The sequence below is a fragment of the Myotis lucifugus genome, unplaced genomic scaffold, assembly GCF_000147115.1.
Source record: "Myotis lucifugus unplaced genomic scaffold, Myoluc2.0 scaffold_192, whole genome shotgun sequence".
Taxonomy (NCBI): Eukaryota; Metazoa; Chordata; class Mammalia; order Chiroptera; family Vespertilionidae; genus Myotis; species Myotis lucifugus.
Window position 1 is genome coordinate 1,344,201 of NW_005871240.1, and position 14,333 is coordinate 1,358,533.

Below are 14,333 nucleotides of genomic sequence, written 5' to 3' on the forward strand. Positions count from 1 at the left end.
AATTTATGAAATTGGCAGGACGGTGTAGGGGAGGAAAACTTTTTCTTTTACATTTTTGAGTTCTTTAGCTGGTTTAGTAATTTAATTGACCTAAGACAGATTATTAGGAGAAAAATAAATTTAGTTTCATACATATGGGAGCACCATCCTAAATAATAAGGCTAATATGCAAATAGACCTAACGGTGGAGCAACTGAACAACCGGTTCCTATGACGTGTGTTGACCACCAGGGGGCACGTGCAGAACATGGTGGGCATTGGCCACAGCAGGATGGTGGAGCAGGTGAGTGGGGGCGCCAGATCAAGGTGAGGTGCTGGTCGCTACATCAGGGCGAGCCGCTGGTGGTTACTGAAAATTCTTTGCTCTGGCGTGCCACAGTCCTCCCCGGTGCTCATACCTGCTGCTGGCGCTGGCCCCGCTTGCACCTGCTGCTGGCCCCAATTGCTCAGTGCCATCAGTGGGTGCGAGAGGTGGCTGCTGGCCCCGATAGCCCCTCAGAGCTTCTCCACCTCTCCCTGCTCCTGAGGGGTGATAGGGGCCAGCAGCCGCCTCTCGCACCCGCTGCCGGCAATCGCCCCGCTTGCACCTGCTGCTGGTGCTGGAGCCACTGCGCGCACTCTCTGCCAGCGCTGGCCCTGCTCACACCCGCACCCTTTGCCACAGCTGCCGCTTGCACCCGCTGCTGGCGCCCAGCACCAGTCCCGATCACTCGGCGCCATCAGCAGGTGCGAGTAGCCAGCCCCTATCGCCCCTGAGGGCTTCTCCACCTCCCCCTGTTTCTGAGGGGTGATCAGGGCAGCAGCTGCTGCTTGCACCTGCTGATGGCTCTGGCCCTGCTAGCACCTGCTGCTGGAGCCAGCCCAAATTGCTCCTCGCCATCAGCAGGTGCAAGCTGGGCTGGTGCTGTCAGTGTGTGGGAGCAGCAGCGGGCTGCCAGCAGATGGGGCCCCGGGGGCCATAGTGGGAGGGGCTGGGTGGGGGCATGGAGGATGGGCTGAGACCCGCCCCTGTGCCCACTGCAGCCTCGAGGCCCACAGTTCCTTTCAAGGTGCATGGATTCATGCATTGGGCCACATATGAAACCCAAGGAAAAGTCAGACAGTTGGGGCTTATATGCTATCATGAGCTGAGGAATGGGTTAGGAGCCTGGAGCTTCAAAGGAGAGAAGGGTAATTCATAGGACCAGAAGAGCAGATGTTTGTCCTGCTACATAGACAGGTCATTCAGATAAAAGTTATCTCTGGTAATAGCTCTTTCTCTGAGCCAAGGCCCTCTGAGTTCTTTAGGTAGTCAAGAGAGGTAAAAGTTTCTCTTGAGTCTGCAGGGTCTTAATTGCCTTCAGCTCAAAATAATCCACATGCTAATGTGACATTTTGGGGTCAATTATTCTGTTTCTCTTCAAGGGTCACTCTCACTTTTATACCTTAAAGGTTGCTTTTCCAGCCTACGCACAGAACAGGGTGTGGTACTCACAGAAGACATTTCAGTTAAAGAAAATTTTGCTCTATAGTTACCATATTTTTAAAAATTGAAATGGCTGTCAAGAGATACAATAGAGGATTTGGAGATTAATTGAGTCAATTAGTTAAAACTATTATAGAAGTCTGGGTTACATTGGAAGTTGCGTGAGGTATTGTTTGTTTCATTAGCATATGTCCAGTCATTTTGGTTTTAAGCTACCATTTATTTATTTTTTAAGCTACCATTTATTGATGCATTATAAGCCAATCATTGTGTTGAATAACTTACAAACAGGATCTTATTAGACCTTTAAATAACATAAATAACTTATGAGGTAAATTATTTTATTTCCATTTTAGAGGTGAGTAAAGCAAAGCCCAGAGGTGAAACAGTTTGATCAAATTGCTCAAATATTGAGGGGAGGGAGAGGATTTGCCACATTTTCTGTCTTGATTTCTCATTTTTTTATCCTCTCCCGAGGATATGTTTTATTGGTTTTAGAAAGAGAGGAAAGGAGGGAGGGAGGAGAGAGAGAGAGAGAGAGAGAGAGAGAGAGAGAGAGAGAAACATTGATTGGTTGCCTCCCGTACATGCCCCAACCAGGGATTGAACCTGCAATCTATGTATGAGTCCTGACTGGGAATCAAACCTGCAACCTTTCTCTGTATGGGACAGAGCTCCAAACAGTTGAGCCACCCAGTCAGGCAGGGCTCATTCCTTTTCACAATCCATGTTTTTCTCTACAGTATATTTCTCAGCTTTTTTTTTTTTTACCAACTTCCTTTTTCTCTACCTCGTAGTATGTTAAATCATAATAGAATTTTGCATTTGTTTTCATAAAATATATGTCTGCATTTTTGCTTTGTTTGATTTTTTTTTCTGTCTCTGTTTTGCCGTTAGAGTAATATTGGCCTCCTAAACAGAGTTGGGAAAGTTAGGAAGTGTTCTTTCCTCTACTACATTCTAAAAGAGATTGAGGAGCATTCTTTATATGTTAGACTTCTTCAGAGATACCATCTGAGTAAGATTTCATTTTCAGATGATATGTAATTACAAATTCAATTTCTTCAATAGTTGTAGAACTATTCAGATAATCTATGCCATTTTAAGAGAGTTTTGGTAGTGTGTGTATTTTTTGTTTTGTTGTCGAATAGATCTCCTCCAACTAAGATTTCATGTTTATATGTATAGAGTTATTTGTAGCATTCACAAATTATCCTTTTAATGTTTGAGTCAGCAGCATCTGTAATGATAGAGAGCCTGTTACCTTCCTACTACTGGAAATGTGTGTCTTCCTTCTTATTTTTCTTTTTCAGTCTTGGTAGTCTAGGTTTATCAATTTTATTGTTCTTTTCAAAGAACCGGCATTTAGTTTCATTGATTTTTCTCTATAAGTTTTCTGTTTTTAATTTCAGTGACTTCTTCTCTTTTATTTATCATTTCCTTCTGTTTGCTTTGGATTTTTATTTGGGTTGCATTTCTTCTAGTTTCTTGAGGTGGAATCTTAAATTATTGATTTAGACCATTTTTTCCATGATATAGTGATTTAGTGCTATACATGTCTTACTAAGCAGTACTTTAGTTACATCCCACATATTCTTACATATTTTTAATTTCTTTCACTTCGTTATTACCTAATTTTCATTGAAACATTAACTTTGGCTCATTGGTTATTTAGAAGTGTGTTATTTATATCCAAAGATTTTTCTGTTTTCTTTCTAGTACTATTTTCTAGTTTGATTCTATTTGGTCAGAGTACACACATGTATGGATTCAATTGTTTTAATTTTTGAAGATTTGTTAAGTTTGATCCTGGATGTGGTCTCTCTTATTGAGGTTCATGTGGCTTGAAAATAAGTTGTATCCTGCTGAAGGTTCTTTAAATGTCAATTAGGTTCCTATTAGTTAATGGTATTGTTAGGAAATTAGGTAAAACTAGGGGGAAAACCATTAGAAAGGTTTATAGAATCACCCAGTATTCACACAGGCCAGGAGTAGTGACTGAAAGTTCCCAACTGGAAAACTGGACAAGACAAACAAACCTTATAATTCATAGGACACTGGGGCAGAGTACTCAGAAGTTCTTGTCTCAGTAGTGGAGAATCATTATTACTATTCAGAGTACTGCTCTGGTCTCAGGTAACTTTCATAAAAGCAAGACCAGGAAGGATCTATCAGTTTCAAAGTAACTTTCAGAACAAAGCTCAAGAATATTTATAGGAGTACAAAACATATCTAGCACATAATGCGGTAAATACTATATTTGACATCCAAACAAAGACTACTAGGCATGAGGCAAAACAACCCCTAATAAGGAGAATAATGCATCAATTAAACCTACCCAATACTGATACATATGTTAGAATTGTCAGACAAGGACATTAAAGGGTTTTTATAATTATCTTCCACATATTAAAATAATTATTTAGAGATATAGAAGACATGAAAAAATGATCCATATGATCTGTAGGTTCAACCCAATTCCAGTCAAAGCTCCATCAGTATCTATTGTAGAAATTGTCAGGTTCATTTTAAAATTCACTTGGAAAAGCAAAAGAATTATAATAGTCAAAACAATTGTGAGGTGAACGTGATAACCACTACACTATGGAAACATGATAATAGTCAAAACAACTGTGAAATAGGAAAACAAATTGGAGATAAAACAGTACCTGGTTTCAAGATTAATTACAAAGCTACAGTAAGGAATACAGTGTGACACTGGCATAATTATAGATACATAGACCAATGAAACATGTGAGTGTACAGAAATACACCTACACATATTAGACAACTGAATTTTGACAAAGGAACAAAAGCAATGAAGTGCAGAAAGGATAGTCTTTTTATTTTTTTTTTATTGGTTTCCTTTTTTTAAAGGGTAGTCTTTTTAATAAGAAGTGCTGGAACATATGAGCCATACACTAAAAAAATAAAAACGAAAAACTAGAGTTTGTATCTATGTCTTACATCATATACCAAAACTAAATAAAAATAGATCATAATCCATGTGCTTCCTTATAGAAGGAAGCATAGGAAAAAATGTCCGTGATCATGGGGAAAGCAAAAATGTCTTAGATATCACACAAAAGCACGATCCATGAAAGAAAAAATGGAAACTAGGGATTGATCAACTTTAAATACATCTGCTCTTCAAAAGACACTAATAGGATAAAAACAAACCATAGATTGAAAGAAAATATTTGCAAATTATATATCTGATGAAAGAATTGCAACCAGAATATATATAAAACTTTTGAGACTCAATTTTGAGAAAACAAACAACCCAATTAAAAATGGACAAAGGGTTTGAATAGATAGTTCATTAATGAAAATCTACAGCTGACAAGTAGGCACATAGAATGATGCACAACATTGTTCGTTGTTAGGGAAACAAAATAAAACCACAGTGAGATAAATCTATTCGGATGGCTTAAGTTTAAAGAAAAAAACTCACCATTTCAGTTGTTGTTGGAGATGTGAGGCAACTGGACTTTTATATATGGTTAGGTGGGGGATGTGAAATTATCCACTACTTTAAAACAGTTTGCCAGTTTCTCATAATTTAAACATATGTGTATCATATGATCCATCCATTCCATTTTCAGATATTTATCCAAAAGAAATAAAAGTATATGTTCGACCAAATATTTATGCACAAAGGTTTTAGCCGCTTTGATTGTAATAGCCAATATCTGGAAACAATCCAAGTGTCAATCAATAGGTGAATCAACAAACATACACCTATGATAGACTACTACTTAGTAATATAAAGGGATGGACTATTGACTCATGAAACAGCATGAACGAATCTCCAAGGAATTGCTGAGTGAAAGAAATCAGAGAAAAACTGTACAACTCTGTATTATTCCACTCATATGAAAATTTAGAAAATGCAAACTAATCTACAGTGATATAAAGAGGATGAGTGGTTGTCTGGGAAAGGAGAATGCAGAGGATGGTGGGAGGGGGAGAATATAAAGGGGCACATTTTTAAAAGAAAACTTTTTAAAATGATGGATATTCACTCTCTTTATTGTGATTTTTCCCCAGGAGTAGACAAGTCAACACTTATGAAATTCTACACTTATAAGCATGGATGGTTTATTGTGTATCAGTTATAATTAAATCAATCTGTTAAAAAATAAAGCAGGATAAGACATAGTTATTTAAATTGTTATAATAGAGAGTCCTGGGTTTGATTCCGGTCAAGGTCATGTACCTTGGTTGCAGGCTTCTCCCTGGCCCAGGCCCAGGTCGGGGCACTTGCAGGAGGCAAGCAATCGATGTGTGTCTCTCTCGTGGATGTTTCTCTCTCTCTGTCTCTCCCCCTCCCACTCTCTCCAAAAATCAATGGAAAAATATTCTCGAGTGAGGATTAAAAAAAATTGTTATGATATAAAACCTTTAGGCATTCAAAGAGAAAACATAAGCAATAATTCCTGGGAAAATTACCAATTTTTATAAATTCTGGATAAATGAACATAAATGTATTGACGAGAGTGGAAGCGGTGTTGGTGTATGAAAATTCATGTACTAAGATGAGTTATAATGAGTGCTAATAATTTTCCATGTAATCAGAATATAATTATACTGAATATTAACCAGTAATCTCCAAATAGCAAATTATGGACATTTGGATAAAAAACTTGGTTAATAATTTCTGACATTATAATGAATATATTTCTGAGTACCATTTTTTATAAGTTGATCAAAATATACAATGAAAACTTTATAAAAATGAACAGTTGCCAATATTAAACTTAATACCTTTTCTTTTTTTAGGGCCCTCTGTCCTTAATTTTGGTGATATTTGTGTGAACTCCATAAATACTCATCGACTGCATGTTGTTAATATGCTACCTAAGTATATTTTGCTCCATTTAGATGTTAATTTGAAAGAACTTCAGAAAACCAAACAATTTTCATATGTGATTCCACCTTCATCCAGTACTCATATTTCAGTTATATTCCATTCTTCCACTGCTGAAAAATTTTGGAAGTATGATTTATTTTCAAATTTCTATTTGCTAGAATCAAAGTGTCCTATTATAGGATATGTTTTTATTTGCCTTAATAATTAATAGTATATATTATATTTGATCCCAAACATAGAAACTATATATGTATCAATTTGTGGATTTATAGACTCATATTTCAGTTGTAGACTTCTTTCATGATTAGTTTGATGTTTTGTTAAGAATTGAGGATGTTAGTCATCAGTATGTGCATTTTTACATGTAACTTAATTCTATAATTGCAAATAGTTATTATCAGTTAAATTCCGATGTCTTTGTTGTGTTACAGGTCTTTCACCTTTAGAGTGAACAATATACCTGGTGGGCACCTCCTAGTGAGGGCAAATATCATGCCAGTAAGACTTGAGCTATCTTCTGATGAGGTAGTGTTAAAACCACATGGCTTCTTGTTGAAAACATGTTTTAGGGAGACAGTTACGTTGCATAATTATCAGAATTATCTTGTTCGCTTTGAATGGATACCAGTAAACACAGAAAGAGGAATGTCATTTTCCATTCGTCCAAGTAAAGGTAATAGTTTATTGTTTGTTCGATTTAGACATTCATTTATTCATGTATTGTATTCAGGCATCAATCATTAATTGCATGTGTACTGTATAATGGTGCTATGAACATAGAAATAAATCTAATATGGTCATTTGGGCATTTATTTTTGCATATATAAAATATACATACACATTTGATTTAAAAATATGAATCCTATATTAGGGTTCTTAGAGAAATGAGAACAATATGAAATATATATATAATACAAACTTAAAGAGAGAGATAGAGAGAGATATATAGATTGATCAAGGAATTGGCTCATATGATTGTAGAGGCTGCAAGTTTGAAATCTGCAGGGTAAGCCTGCAGGCTAGAGACTCAGGGAAGAATTGATGTTGCAGTCTTGAATCCAAGGAGGACCTCAGTATTTTCTTATAAGACTTTTAGCTTATTGGATGAGGCCTTCCCACATTGGAAAAGGTATCTGCTTTACTCAAATTATATTGATTTAATGTTAATCACATCTAAAAAATACCTGCTCAGCAACGCCTAGACTGATGTTTGTCCAAACAGCTAGTCGCCATAGTCTGGCCAAGTTGACAAATAAAATGAACTGTGACAGATATTGGTGAACTCAATATTTTTTTGTTTAGTTTTAGTTTGATGATGATAAGATATGATTCAGAATGACTTAAATTTTGTTAGATTGTGAATTCTTTTAGAAGGATCCACAAATTCGTTACAGTCAATATTTAATACAGGTAATAAAGTCTAATTAATAAAATTAAGAACTTAAAACTGTCATTTAAATAATAATTTTTTATTGATGGATTTTTTTTGAGAGAGAAAAAAACATTGCTTTGTTATTCCACTTATTTATGCATTCATTGGTTGTTTCTTATATATGCTCTATGTGCCTTGACTGGGCATTGAACCTGCAACCTTGGAGTATATGGATGCTAGTCTAACCAACTGAGCTACCCCGTCAGGGCTTAGACTTACCATTTTTGATAGCTTGTTGTATTTGTTAACTATCTTTTTAACTTGCTTCTGCCATTTCCTGGAATTGATAATTCCAAATAATGTACTGTTACAAAACTGAGCCCTGATCACTACTAACCTGTCACTTACGTAGTAGCCTATCACATTTGGCAAACATCATTGTGATGTTTTGTGAATATCTCATGAGGACAAAAACTATCATTTAAAGTAAAACAAAGGCAAGTTAGAAGCAGAATGATGAATATGGTGTCTTCGTCTCATGTACATGCCATGACTTTCCAGTTAGATGGAAGGTTCTGCATTGAGTCACATGGTGCTTTATAACCAACTGAAGTCTAATGCTGCATGAGAAATTTAAAACAAACATTGGAGTCAGATAGACCTGATTTCAAAATTAGTCTTGGCTTTTCACTAGCATTGTGATCTTGGGAAAAATACTCTATAAGCACTGGTTTCTTTATCTGTAAAGTGAAGAGACTACTATATCTCATAAAGATTAAATATATGAAAAATTCTTCCATAATGACTGGCAAAGAGTATGTGTCAAATAAATAGATAGCTACTTGATTAGGACAATTGCTGATAGTTTGGACTCCCCCACCCCCTTGAAGTATCCTCAGAGTAATAACATCTTATGCTTCTTGCAACCCATCCTCAATTCCTTACTCCCGCTTCCTTCCTTCTGTCTTACTTTCCCTACTTTCTTCCATTCCTCTTTCTCCTCCCTCCCTCTTTATCTCTAATTTAGGAATAGTCTTCATTTGTGATCGAAATAGAGTACATATCAGATCACAGAGGAATGCTAGTTTGTAGAAATCTTGCGTTAGGTGTATATTTTTGTATTAGTTATTTCCAAATCATGACTTTTATATAACTCTACCAGTGTTTGTAACAGGGAGTGTTATGAACAACTTAAGTGTTCAATTTTAGTGCAGATATAGGCTGAGATGTTGACAAACTTAACAAAGAGTAGGACTTTTCCTTCATTCGGGTTGGAGATCATTGATATAGCCATATTTAATCTTTTTACTAACCTGGATTGATTTAGCACAATCCAGGTTATTTATTAAACATTCCAGGTATATTTCCATTATTATTTAGCAGATTCACTTGACCCAGCTCTTTTTTTTTGGTTATTAATACTGATAATATTGGGTCCTGCTGCAATATAGAGAAAAGCTAAATGAATAATCAGAAGAAAAACTATTTCTATACATTTCAGAGATTCTAGGTAAATCTCCAATATTTTTTTTAAACAGGTATCTAGTAGTACTAGTTATATAATCTGCATCCTAGCTTATAGGTTTGGCACTTTTCCTTGTGTTTCTTTATTCTAACTATGGCTGAATGGGCTGGGCTTCACCCCAGTGGCTGCCATGGAAATGCAGCGATGAATCTGAATTTGTCAAAATAGAGGTGGAATTGCAATATTATAAACTGGAACACCAATTATACTTCTCATGATCTTTAGTTCTTATTTTTACAGGGGATATTTTAGTATTTACTTTTATTTTCTTTGGGTTGTTTTTAGAATTTTTTAATCAAAGCACAAGAACACAATGGACTTTAATTTTAAATACAATGTTTATATGAGTACTCTCATTAGTCCTTAAGTACTTTGGATCTTTTTATTTTTTATTGATTTCAGAGAGAGGAAGGGAGAGAGAGAGAGAGAGAGAGAGAGAGAGAGAGAGAGAGGAGAGAGAGAGAGAGATATTAATGATGACAATGAATCAGAGATTGGCTGCCTCTTGTTCGATTCCTCCCGCAACCTGGGCATGTGCCCTGACTGGGAATTGAACTGTGACCTGGTTCATGGGTCAATGCTCCACCATTGAGCACCACTGGCCAGACACTTTTGATCTTTTTGGAACACAATTGATACAATACTCAAATCTACTTCAGAGAACATTAAAGAAAGTATGCATAGTTTATATACATAGCTTTTTTATATCTTTTTTCTTTTGGTGTTCAGAATAAATGTCATAATTACTCAATTTTGTTTTTGCTTCTTTGTGTAAATAGAAAATGCATTTTAATCGTTATTTTTCTTATGTCCCTTTTGCTATATTGGTTTTGCATCTCAGATAATACATTTAATCATATCCCTCGCTATATTTTTGTAAACTAAAATAGTCCTGAATTAAATGTTATGTTGTGATTGTCCTTTCTTCCTGTGATATATTTGGGATTTTTGTTTGGTTAGTGGATATTGTAAGGGAAAAGTGTAAGGGTGGGTTGATGTTTTTAAAGATGGAATTGGCTTCTATTACGATGTTTCCATTAGGTATTATTCATGTTTCTGCTCGTTTTGTTTTCTTCTTTGTTGCCTTTAACTTTACTGAACCCTTGAGTCTGCTCAGTTTTTAGACTTGACTTGAATCAGTTCACTATCTTTCTCAATTATCTCCCTCCTTGGCCATTTGTAATATCTGCCCTTCCAATCCCATCTTGCTCAGTCTAACCATCCAATTAATGTCCCCTGTTCCCCGTTCAAGTGCCTGTATATATAGCATTGAATCTTCTCTGTCCATGTTACTTCCCATCACAATCTTCTCCACACACCTCTCTCTTCTAGCACTGTCACTTGCCTTTGACACTTCCCTCAGCTTTGTCCTCCTCTAGTCATCCTTGAGTCGTAACTTTTAATAGGGTTTTCTCCACTTTCTAAGGCCAATTTAGACTCCACTCCCCACCTTTTCAGCTCCCACTGTGTATTTCTTTAATGTTATCTACAATTATTTGTTTCTATACATCTCCTATTGTGGTAGATGTTGCTAAGCCCCTACCTGATATATATTCCCTTTACTAACAGGATCCTCATTTTGTTTGGTGAAGCAGTGTTCTTATCTAAAAATCTCTTTTCCCAAGCTTCTTGCCAATGAGACATGGACAGAATTTTCTTTTATTTCCAACCTTCTTTGTGTCAGACACTGAAGTACTTCTACATATCTTAGCTTACTTAATCCCCTATAAAAATTCTCTGCGTTAGATACAGTTATCCCTATTTTATGTCTGAGGAAACTGTTAAGTAGGTTAAGTAAATTGTCCAAGGTCTCGAGTTGAAACTTGAATCAGGGAGTCTGACCCTACAAATTGTGCTGTTTTAACCACTATGCTATCCTTCTACATCGAGGAAGGCCACACAGTAAGGAATGGTAGTGTGGGAAGCTAGAAAGAGCATTGCTCCTTGAAGGCCTTGTCAATCTGTTAAGGCAGCCCTGAACTACCTGTTTGTGGATGTCTAATTTCATAAGACAAACAAACCCCTATCTTCCTAACCCACTGTAGCAGGACTTTTTTTGTTACTTATAGATAAGTCGAATCCCAGTGGACTCCCACTAGACTGTTAGCTCTTCCGTGTCCAGTTTCTATTCTTTTTATAAATTACTGTATTGGCATTCAAGAGTATTAATAATATCTGACATTGAGTGTTCTCTAGGCATCATGCACTATGTTAATTCCTTTACATGTATTGTTAGCTCCCTTCATAATCATAGGAGGTAGGCACTATATCTTTTTTAGGATTGAGGAAACTACCATCACATGAGAGTCAACCTCACCCCAAGCAAAGATTGTGGCGATCACTCATCTCTCTCCGTTTATTGTCCATTGCCTTTGAATCTCAGGTGATCCTTTCTTCATTAAGAAAGAACTTCTGAGTCATTCTTTCCATAAAGTATTATTTTCTTACTTTAAAGGAGATGATGCATTTAAACAGATAAAGTAGCTCACTCTAAATGTGCCTGATGCCACCTGGGTTCTCAGTACATTTGAATTATAGAAATGTGTTAATTAATCATAGCTATATCAGAAGTTACATTTCTAGGGATGTGAACATTTATAAAAAGCCTCTGGTGATTCCTTCCTCTAAAAACTGAATAATAGTCTGATGTTAATAAGTATTTCAGAATATTGGGAAACATGGAGGGGATACTTGTTCAGGGATCACAAACGGTTTTTGACTGTGTATGTATAAAGCCATTGTTTGGCTGAGTGGATAGAGTGTCAGCCTGCGGACTGAAGGGTACTGGGTTCGATTCCAGAAGGGTACTGGGTTCGATTCCAGTCAAGGGCACCTACCTAGGTTGCAGGGCTCATGCACATGCAGGAGGCAACCAATCGATCTCACATCGATGTTTCTCTCTGTCTTTCCTTCTCTCTTATACTCTCTCTAAATAATGGAAAAATATCCTTGGGTGAGGATTAAAACAAAAACAGAAACAAAATAAATAGAGCCATCTTTAATCCTAGAGTGTTTGTTTCATTGATAAATTTATATTTTTTGGAAATATTGGCATGCTTTTTGTCAAATATTTCATCTGCCTTTTAAAATTGAAAAATAAGATGTATTTTAGATTTTAATCAAACTATAAGTCTATACTAATTTGATAATCGCTCACTTAGTATTTTCTTATATTTTGAGTTTAATTTAAATAATTTGTTATATGATGTTGTTATATTTGTATGCAAGCCCTTATTTTGGATATGGAAATATATATATTTAAAATGTGGAACTGTCTTATTCTTTCTAAATCCTCTGTAGGCATTGTTGAACCATACTCCTCATTGGAATGTGAAGTAACATGGCTGCCAGGTTTCAGTGCTCCAGACAAGGGAGAATTTATTCTTCAAGTTGATGAAGGAAACACGATGACACTAAAATGTGTTGCACATGTAATGATTTCCCTTGAATATGAGTTTTATTTTGAGGGTTCTAAATTGGTTGGCATATGTGTGTGTAGAGTAGTTGGATATGTATACTATGTTAGTAAAACCTGATTTTGTATGCAATACTTAGTTAACTAAATTATGTTATAATTTTTTTGGAGCTACTTCTCTAGCATAAATTAGGACTTCGCTAAAAATGTGTTGCTATCTAGAATTAATTAGCAATCTAAGACTTTTGTGCTAACAATATTATGGTATTTCCATTGCTCCAGGCTTGAAATAAGCTGTGTCCTACTGCTCTCAATATTTTGTGCTTCACAAATTTACTAATATAAATTTTGCCCACATGTGTATTTTTCCTGACAGGTAAAAGACCAGCTATTTAGTGATGCAGACTTGACATTAATAATAGGTATCACTTATTGAGTAATTACAGTGTCAGGCATGATACTAAGTGCTGTTCATGCATTGTTTAATTTAATCCTTACAACAACTCTGTAGGTATATACTAATAACTCAATTGATGGGTGAGGATATGGAAGATTTGATTGGTTAATGAACTAATACAGGTTTACACATGCAGTAAGGGACCTAGTTGGAATTTATATTCAGATCTATCTGCCTCCATAGCATTTGCTATTACCCTCTGATAAAATTTGCTTTCCACTTTCTCCACACTAGGATTGGTTAAGAATTAAACTTTGAGATATCAGAATAATAAATTAGATTCTTTTTTGGTAAACTTTTAAAGCCCTTAAAGTTAAATGGACTGTGAAATGTTGCTCTTAAGAAAGTAAAGATGGAGCAACATGAAGTGATTAAATAAAATGTTCAAGTGTGTCATTAATTTATGAAAGACTTGACCAATTCCTCTTCTATTAGCTTTGTTTGAAAATTGTTATTCCAATTACCATGACATGTTCTTCAAATAATTTTAAGAATATACTAAAACATCCTAAGGTAATAAGAAATAATGTATCATGTATAAAGATAATAAGGTCTGGTGTAAAAAGAATTGAATGAGGAATTGGAAAACTTGGGTTCTAATTGCTTTTGACTATGGTTTGCTTTCTTGTAAAATGGGAAAGGTGGGTGATATTAACATTTCAAAAAGTTTTCTCTGATGCATTAGTTCTGTGAAATGATTTGTGTGGGGTAAGGTGAGGGAGTCCTGTGCCAATGTAATTCTGTGAATCACAGTAATCTCCTCCTCATTATCAGATAAGCAAAGTATACATTATCAGCATATTAAGTGCTGTGAGAAGGCATCTAGTAGAACCATGCCTGGATAATTTCATTTGGCACATTATTTCCCATAGTCAGGTGACCCGGAACTCTTTCCTTTTAGATAGCACATGGTAGCACTGTACAGTTGGGTAGATGATCTCTTACATCTCCTTCAGTGATTAATTCACATGATTCTCAGTCATGGATTTACTTCCTCCACAGAGTTATCTTACTCCCTCTGCCTTTTTCATATTAGGAGTACAATTTAAATATTTGTCTGTTTTCCTTTCTCTATTAAAAAATCTTTATTGTTGAAAGTATTACATATGTCCTCTTTTTTCTCCCATAGACCCCTTAGACCAGTGATGGCGAACCTTTTGAGCTCGGCGTGTCAGCATTTTGAAAAACCCTAACTTAACTCTGGTGCCGTGTCACATATAGAAATT

At 35.9% G+C, this 14,333-nt stretch overlaps 1 protein-coding gene across 1 annotated transcript in view; it reads left to right on the forward strand.

Annotated features, from left to right (window-relative positions):
* The window catches only part of CFAP47 (cilia and flagella associated protein 47), a 425,326-nt gene that overhangs the window by 51,339 nt on the left and 359,654 nt on the right, over positions 1–14,333 (forward strand). The window contains 3 exon segments of the mRNA XM_014462850.1: positions 6,248–6,464; positions 6,770–7,011; positions 12,536–12,666. Coding sequence (XP_014318336.1) covers positions 6,248–6,464; positions 6,770–7,011; positions 12,536–12,666 — 590 coding nt within the window.